At 36.8% G+C, this 9972-nt stretch overlaps 1 protein-coding gene across 1 annotated transcript in view; it reads left to right on the top strand.

Annotated features, from left to right (window-relative positions):
* ddc (dopa decarboxylase) overlaps positions 1 to 4318 on the top strand; it is a 27156-nt gene extending 22838 nt beyond the window's left edge. The window contains exons 12-14 of the mRNA XM_053620700.1: positions 732 to 830; positions 2842 to 2943; positions 3517 to 4318. Coding sequence (XP_053476675.1) covers positions 732 to 830; positions 2842 to 2943; positions 3517 to 3717 — 402 coding nt within the window. The 3' untranslated portion in view covers positions 3718 to 4318. The remainder of the gene's footprint in view (positions 1 to 731; positions 831 to 2841; positions 2944 to 3516) is intronic.
* Positions 4319 to 9972: the final 5654 nt, after the last annotated feature.

Genomic DNA, 9972 nt, shown 5'->3' with positions numbered 1-9972 from the left:
GCACAATTTCCCATCCAACTGCATCTCAAAAACCTACGCAAAAAAAAAGAAGACCCGAAAGTAGCTAAAACGTTTGGGTGTTACATAGATTTTACGTCTTTTACTCGCGCCACTGTGGTGCACACGCATTTCTGATGTAAGGACACGACATAATCCCACTCATAATCCTCCTAATCTTTTCCAACAACAGAAATGGTTCTGTACAGCCTAGACGCACCAACTGCACTTGCACTTTTCCTTTGTTTGTTATAGCGTTTTATACAGAATTTGATTAGATTTAATTCAAACAAGATCTTGGTGAACGCAGACTATAAAAAATTATTATTATTTTTTTTTTAATCAAACCCACAGACTTTCCTTAGTCGGTGTGAAAACTGGACCCTGGCAATCAGAGCGAACAGCATAGTTTATATAGCTGTAGCGTACATATAGAGGTGCATCACATTTACTGTGAAGCGCATTTTGTTTAAATGTACAGTACATAACAAGTAAGAACTTTTATTTTGTCTGAGCTCAGGCTTGTGATTTGTCTTTAATTGCTAATAAACACGCACAAACACACACCACAGAGTTCCTAGTATCTATCTGGCGTCATTCTAAGGATTTCGTTTGTAATGCAGTAGTGGAACTGAATAGGACAGGACACGAGCTGGTTTTTCACAGTCATGTTCAACGGAGAACCTTTTGCCAGTGCATGTTCATGTGTCGTCTCTGATCTCGTCTCCTCGCAGCACTGGCAGATCCCACTGGGTCGAAGGTTCCGCTCGCTGAAATTGTGGTTCGTGTTGCGCATGTATGGACGCCGAGGCCTGCAGCAGCACATCCGCAAGGTAATGACCCAAAACTGACCTGTCAATCAAGTCGGCTCCACCGTACCGTACGCCCGTTTCCTGTCAGGTTCCAGACGATCGTTGTTTGCGTATCTAGATTAGATAAATGCGTTTCCATGCCTTATGTGATGCGGCAAATTTCTTTTCTGACAATTAGCGAAAAGCTACAGTACAGAGTCGACTTACAGCGCTCCACTTTTTTTTTCCTGTCCAAATCTTCATTGCTCAATCTTCGAATAGTAGAATAGCCGAGAGAATTCCTATTTACAAATTAAAGGAGAATTTTTAGTCGAGAGGCTTCTCGTAGCTTGAGGGCAAAACTAAACAACCAAACCAAAGATGTCTTGGCTGTTCGATGATCATTTTTCCTAAAGAGGAATACATATACGTACGCATTTGCGTAAATGCTGTTTGAGTCATAATGATTCTTTTACAAATTCTAGCAAGTCCCCAAACCAAATGACGAATTGGTCTTCGCATGCCTGCTATAGCGTTTTATGGCACTTCAGGTCTTCCTTGCATGATCTACGAATGAATTTATCCATCCTAACCTTGTACCGTACTGTATTTTCGAATAATAAACAGTTGCAGAATGAAATGAACAAAATGAATGAAAAGAAAGTAACTAAGTTTTGTTTTTCATTCAATTTCATTCAATACAATCAGAAAAAGAAAATAATAAAGTAAATTAGTATAAATATGATGCGAGGGGGAGATAAAAGGGTCCCAGCGTATATTTTTGTACATTTGGCAAATGGTTTTCATCCAGAATCCTATCCAAGCTAAACAGATTGAGGGCTAAAGGTTTTTTCTCATAGGGCCATGACTGCTCCTTTAAGAGTGCAAATGTTTGTCAGTGATGCGCTAGATCTTCTCTACCTTCGGTATATAACTTTAAAATGTACACAAGGTGCAGATTTTCTGACCCCGGCTTGTACAGATCAGAACAGTTTTCTTGAGCTCCCTGAGTAATGAGGTTTATTATTTTTATTTTTATTTTTTTAATCTGGATTTTAAAAATAGTGTGTTTGGCCAGAGAGGAGTCCTCATAATGAAGGGCTTGGCTGAGATTAAGGAAACACTTCGTCTACTTCTGACGCCTGTTCTTAGTCACGGTAATATCGTTAGCACGGCTGAGTTTATGCGTTTGGAAAAACCCTTTTGCGGCGGTTGTGACCATCTGAGGTCCCTGATGTAACAGCTGCAGTACCCTTTCAATACAAAACCGAAGCAAAGAATGAGACTGCTGCCTGCTGGACAAGTCGGGAACTGTAAGAATTCGTTTCAAACTCTTTATTTAATAGCTGTTTGGCCTTGATTAGGTTTTATAGACGTAGTTATTTCACTGTAAACATTTAATAAGACATTATATTAAAATACGATTAAGGAGACAACGCGTTTCAGTTGAACAAACAACGTAGGTGTTTTGGCACACCAATAAACAAAGGCATTCTTTGGCTGCTGCCCCCCCCGCCCCCCCCCCCAAAAAACAGCCTATATAGTATTCATTACTGTTACTCAACAAAATTACGTTCTTCTCTATATTTGCTTTATAAAGATATGAAGTTGCTATGCAAAAAAAAAAAATAACATTGCGTTGCTTGCATTATACAGTAATTTCAATGCAAAATGTATTGTGTGTATCTAGGGTTCAGACACTCCGATTAAAAACAAGTACATTTTGCATCCACTATTTTTTGATCCTTTTAATGTTCACGCATACTTTTGAATTTTCAGAAAATTCTGTTTTATATGCTGTAAAATTTCAGTTCTGTGAAATATATCCGGCCATCCAGTGTCGAAACGAATGAATGTACTTGTAGAGTATATCGTTAATAATTTTCTAGCTTGTATCACTAGTTTTTCCTAGGATCATGTTTATACCTGACCTTTATATAAATGAAAATTAACTATATACTTAACTCTAATCTTAATCTTGTAACTTTTTCATACAAATTGACTTATGTTTATAGTTACAAATTTGCATACATGCCTGATGTCATTTTTCCAGCAAGTTGCACTGGCTAAGGAGTTTGAGAGTTTGCTGCTAGCAGATGAACGCTTTGAGATCTGTGCTGAAGTGGTGCTCGGCCTGGTCTGCTTCAGACTGAAGGTGGGATATACAAAGATTCAATCAATGTTCTCAGTTTTATATTTCCTGGCATGCGATAATTATATATTTTGAATATACACTCACTGCCTACTTAATTAGGAACACCTGTACACCTAGTCAATCATGCAATTAGCCATTAGATCATATGCCAGCAGTACAGAACATAAAATCATGCAGATACAAATCAAGAGCTTTGGTCAATCTTATTATCAAAGATCAGAATAGTCTCTAGAGTTTACACGTCATGGTGCGAAAAACAGCGGAAGACCACATCAGGTTCCTCTCCTTTCAGCCAAGAACAGGAATCTGAGGCTACAATGAAAAAGTGGATGATTGCAAGAAAGAGCAGGTATACAGGTGTTCCAAATTGCGCAATCCTTCAGTGTAAACACACACTAAAACACATACAAAAATGAAAAATGTTTATTTACATACATGAAAGTGTAGAAAGTATACAAAAACTTATATATATATATATATATATATATATATATATATATATATATATATATATATATATATATATATATAACATAAAACCTTAAGTTATTTTTCCTTATGTGTTTCGCTCAGGGCTCGAACGATCTGAACAAAACCCTGCTGAAGAGGATCAACAACAGTCGCAAGATCCACCTGGTGCCGTGCCAGCTGGCGGGTTTGTTCGTGTTGCGCTTGGCCGTGTGCGCTCGCACCACCGAGTCATGGCACATTCGCGAGGCCTGGACTCTCATCACTCAGCTGGCGTCTGAGCTTCTCTGTGATAACCATCACTGAGCTCCGGGCACAGCACAGTGCTCGCTAATCATCCTCTCTTACACACATCCTGCTGCTGCCATTCTTTTTCACCTTTCTGCTTGTTTGATGTGTGTAAGGTCTGTCGATGTTTGCAAAGGGATAATATACAATGTCTGAGTCCACTACCAAAAACGTACACAACTCTTTACTAATTAGATTCTTATTATCTCTTGCGAGGAGTCTCCAGTGTCAGCACTTTGTAGGATGTTTTTCCTGGTTTCTCAGAAACATAGCAAGCAATAGTCTTTTTAACTTCAAGAGGACAAAATGGGCATCTGTTATAACGTAGGCTGCTATAACGTAAGTGATAACAAGGACTAATTTGTCTCGTGGAGGTATAATGAGTCAGTCGGTATAAATTAAAAAATTTTGATTGATGTGGTGTAAAAGGAATGAAACACTATTAAGAGGTGGTGTAAATGGAAAATATTCCACTTTAGGTGTGCGAACAGTAACTCCCATTGATCATCTTCTTCTAACAGCACACCCCCAAAGTGTTGCATTCTTTACTTTACAGTGAATCTGCCAGGCATGAACTACCAGAAAACAAGTGTCTCTTCTTTAAAAAAAAAAAAAACAAGATTGTGGAAAGTAGTACTCGGATTGGACTTGCGCCTCACTTTTTTCTTAATGTTGCTTCTTCCTAAACAAAACGCACAAACTGGCTACCTAACGTTATCTCTGTGTTCGCTTCAAAATCACAACAATGCCTGATTTTCTGCTGCGTTTGTTAGAAATGTACTCAGACGGAATTATAATAATGATCAAATGAAACCATTTCTTGGTAGTGGACTTGCCTATATTTTCCTAAAGCCAATGTGTCTAATGTGTCTATAACGAATTATTATAATTGATTTTAAAAAATATATAAAATTAGGATGGGGCTTTATTGGTGGTTGTTAATGGAACAAAGTATAAAAGAGGTGTATTGGGTGTCATTGTGTTGTTGTTATTATATACTGTAGCCTGGTGTTGGATTTTTGTTGTTGTCTGGCTTGCTAACGCACACAAACCCTGTTACTGCATCTTCAGAGACGGCGCAATTGAAAAGGATCAGACTCGAAGGTGCTTGCTTTAATCTAATGGGACATGATTTGGGTTCGGCAGTGATTTCAGAAATAAATAAATGAAGGAATGAATGAATATCATGACAGTATTCCTTGATTTTTTTCCACAAAATGAGCTATATTAATCATATATAGGTGCATGATCACATACAATTGGGTCCAGTTTTAATACATTATTTAAAAATATGAAAATAAATCAATAAAACCTTTATTATTCAAGCCTGCATTATTTAGAATTGGGACACATCCATTTTTATGAATTTTTCCACACACAAAAAAAAACAAAAAAACAAAAAAACAAGGTTACAATTGAATACATAATATACATCTATATAGAACATATGCCAATAAATCCATCAATAGGTTTCTAAAGAAATGAGTTCACAGACGTGTTGAATGGAAATATTAATGGTACACTTGCTAATTCATGCAATTATCCAATCAGCTGATCATGTGTCAGCAGCATAATACATAAAATCATGCAGATACCAGTCAGGGGTGGTGTTCTTATCTTATTTGGGAAATCTTACTTTTATGAATTGAAAACCTGTATGAACAATGAATTCAAAGCAATTCTTGGTGGTGGAATTGTATTAGAGCCAAGGTTCAATACATGTCAGATATGTTATGTTCTCCCATGTTCCCCAGCAATATATGGCCAGATCTGGATGCACTAACCTTAATCTGCTGTACTTCTTGAACCCGTCCACTCACATTGATCCCGAGTGCCATGATGAGAACAGACAGCTGTAACATTTGGCTCCAAACGGCTGCCTGGGGGTAAAACCACCAGTCTGTTTCCTGCCTCAGTACTAACCTTGTAATGTCAAGCTCAGGCTACAGTAATATATTGTGTTAAAACCCAGCTGGTGAGAGAGTGGAGTGCACTGAACATTTTGATTCAAATATTGGTAGTGCAAGTTTAAAGGATTATAAAATGACTTGTTAGTAAATATTAAATACAACATTTAATAAGGTTATGTATCCATGGAGAGGTCCATGGCCATTTTATTTGTAACTAGTGAACTCCACACTAGGTAGGGCCTACCGTTACTCTAAAAACAGCCTCAATTCTTTGTGGAATGGATAAAACTCCAAAAAGAAAGCCCATTGGTGCACGGGCTCAAGTGGCGCAGCGCGGCACTGGAGTCTTGCCTCGGGTCGCTCGGTAGGCCTATAGCAAAATGAGAAGCAGACATGAGTATAGCAAGCTGTTGTGAAGTATAGCAAACAGTTGTGTGTACATTATAAATGTATATACATAAATACAAACGGTAAATGATGTAAATAAACACGTGTATACACATACATACATATACATACATACACAAACATGTATGCACAAATATATGTACACACACATGAATATACATAGACAAACGTATACACAAATATATGTACATATACATGAATATACATAGACCCACAACAAATATATGTAAACATATATATATACATATACATACATATATATATACACACATATATAACAAGTGTGTGTATATATATATATATATATATATATACACACACACACACACACAAACATGTATACACAAATATATATGTAAACATACATGAATATACATAGACACACAACAAATATATATAAATATATATGCACATATATAACAAGTATATATATATATATAAATTATTAGGGGTACATGGTCCACTGAAGCATAACCCCTGTTTTCACCTCTCCAGAAGCCCCAGGTGGGACAGACTGGCTTTTCTCTCTCTTTCTCTGCCAGATCCCAACCTGGTTCCAGCACTTGAGCTGAGAACCTGTGTGCTTCAAGCAGGGACAGGATGGACTCATCCTCAGCCTTCTGAGCTGCCAGTGCTTTCAATTACCAAACCGTCCGTAGGGGCTTTAACTTCTACTTTGCATCTGACATGTATAAATAAAAAAGTTGTCTATTAAGGCTGGTCTTGAACCACAATCCTCACATTACATTGGTGAGAACCCACTCAGACCACTGCACCAATCAAGCTGACAAGCAACTGAGTGAATAAAATAAACCATGTGAACAGGGTTTTTTACAGCTACTAGTTCAAGTGTTAATGGTACAACAGGTAGTGTGTAACTATGACTGATGATGAAGTGTGTGTAAATGTGTCTGTATATGATGTGTGTAACCATGAGTGATGATGAGGTGTGTGTAAATATGATTGCTTGTGTATGTATAAAGATGACTGTGTGGGGATCAGCCCACTTCACCGCAGTTGTACTGCCAATGGTTACAATACTCTGTCACTGGAGACTCCTTCCAGAAAGATTAAATTAACTTCCCAAGAAGCTTTAACCCTGACACACACTTAAAGAAAAAAACAGTTTTATAACAGGCTGGGATATGCGAAGAAACAATCATTTCACTGTGCTTTAATGTATATGTGACCAATAAAGACTCATTATTAAATAGTCCCTGTGAACTGTTGCTATATAAACCTGTAATTTGCAGCTGCTCGGGAATTCAACTTGACATATTGCCTTTAAACACCCTTGACACATTTATTGTCCTCGTAGACGTCGTCATCTTAAGTCACAGGAACAACTTCCAATCAGGATCACTTTATTGACTGACTAAAGAGTATTTATTACGGCTGCTGACCAAACTGTTCAAATCAAGTGGGTTTTTATAATCATCCCTCTACATAACTTTGAATATGTTGTGGTCTATAATTTCATATTTGTTAACATTTTTATAATGTAATTTCACTTTGTTTTACTGACATGTCTCAGTCTGCACCATGAGTTAGAATAACGGTGGCGTTATTTTTATTTTTTATTTTTACATGACCAGAATTCAGGAAGTAGTAGTCTGTAAAAGACTTCATTTGGACCAGGATCAGACTCTCAAAAGGTCTCCATGATGACTCATGTTAAAGCAACTGTCAAATCCTTCAGTGCTGGGGCATCTCGTCCTTCTTGTGGAAGAGGATGCGGTGGGAGAGACTAGGTGGAGACTTTTAGGACCTACCTCTCTATCCCGAAGTACTTAAATGAGCACTTGACTTTACGAAAACGTGTAAGCGTCTTGAACTCAAATAGACCTTGAAAGGACAAATACAATATAATTGAGTAATACTTAGCAGGACACACTTTTATTTATTTATTCAGATTTAGAATTTCTCATGTGCACAGTCTAGGTGTTTTTACTTTTCACTAACACACAGGTATTTGGTTAAACACAATCCTCTGTAGCTGGATTTCAGAAAACACATCATCTAGTGCATCGAACTACAGTTCTGTAAATGTAGTACAGACTGAAGAAAGATAATTCTATACGATATAACTCATTCCAAGAGTTTGTGAGTTTAAAAAAAAAATAAATAAATACACTAAACCTGTAAACCTAGTTTAATTGAATAAAAGTCCCTGCGCTGCACAAAAGATTAGACCCCACGTGAATACATTTACACGTTCATAAATGTGTTACGGAAATGCATTTGGACGCTCGGTCCGAGCATGCACTGTGAAATAGATTACAGATTACCTACTGATGAACTTCTGCCTATGATTCAGAGCATGAATCATTCCCAATAACTTTCTGTAATTAAACAGAGCTTAACTCACTTAACTGTAGTTCTTGTACTGTTTAAAGAGAAAGCATTAACGGTAATACTTTAATCCCTGTATAATATGCCAGGACATGTTAAACAAACTTTGTGTACACAGGATTAAAGTTCCAAGCCTCACTCACATTCTCGGTACATCGTACTCAGTTTTTCACTCTAGTCACCCTTATGCGAGGGCTTTTCGAGAGCTTCTATAAAAAGTGATCCCATTTGCACTTAACTTTTCAGGGAAATGTTCAACTTAAAAAGCTTTGTCAACACATTGATGTCACGGAATAAGCATTATCCGAGGCTAAATTTAGGAAAAATATATCTGGTACTAATTAAGATATACTACGCCAAGAAAAAAAAATAAACCCTAGGGGTTAACACACAATTGTACTTCAGTGATACTGGATAGTTAAGGACACATTTTAAAACTGGTCATTGGTTGCACACTGGTAAAAGGTATTTGCACTAATATTCATCACAAATCCTGAAATCCTTCACAAGAAACCCTTTATGGCAACTTCACAAAGTTTTATGAGTTGAGAAACTTGAGTTTTTGGTTGTGGCTTTGGCACACTTACCAGTTCAAAACCACGTTCATCATCTGTAAAAAAAATAAATAAATGCATAAATAAACAGAAATAAATAATACAACAGAAAAGTTCATTTCTTATACTTCAACTGAGGCGCCTTCTTTTCCAGTTGTGAACAGCTTACTTCCTAATGTTTCCATCACTATCATTGATGCTTTTGTCTATAATATTGTCTACTCAAATATACAATTTATAACCTCCCTGAAGTTGATTCTTTTCCAATAACAGCACATCCCGAGGTGTTTTATACCGCAGCGATTTACTAATACGAACACTTTATTAACAAATTTTAGAACTAGCCAAGAAACCAGAAAGCGCAAAAGGTCCTCGGTCATGAAGACTTTCCCATGTCAGAAAACAGACTGTTACAAAGCACTGGCACTGGAGACTCCTTGCATAAATGTTAAATAAACTTCTCCTTACAGAACCCCCCCCCCCCCACACACACACACACATATGAATGCGTATAAGTTTTGTTTGATTAACAAAATTAACTTTTGTTGATTAACAACGAACAACTTTTACTTTACAACACCTTACCAGACAAAATCAAGAATTTCAGCAGTGTTGTGGTGTTAAGAATAATGTGGGGTTTTTTTTGCTTGTTTAATTCCTCAACCTCCAGAGTTTTATCAGACGACTAATATAGCTTGTACAGTAGTCATGGTTTCTGCTATAAATGACAAACGGTTATGTTAAAAGAAACCTAGTAGTAGTCTTTTCATGTTTGTGTAGTATATTGAGAAAAACAATAATAATAAAGCAGCCATGTAGTAAAAGTCATAGCGAATATTTTAAATGAACTTAATTCATTAATCATGAACTAATCATTAAGCAAGCAGAACCTGGGGTTTCCTTAATAATATATCTATTACAATATTATAAATGAAATAATTACACACAACAGCTTGTACTTAAAAACACTTTACCCAAAGTCATGAGATTACTTGCACCCCTTCCTTACAAGGTGGCAGTAAATAGGTAAACAAAATTCCTTCTCAGCC

The sequence above is a fragment of the Ictalurus furcatus genome, chromosome 1, assembly GCF_023375685.1.
Source record: "Ictalurus furcatus strain D&B chromosome 1, Billie_1.0, whole genome shotgun sequence".
NCBI lineage: Eukaryota > Metazoa > Chordata > Actinopteri > Siluriformes > Ictaluridae > Ictalurus > Ictalurus furcatus.
This window is presented reverse-complemented; position numbering and strand designations above follow the sequence as displayed.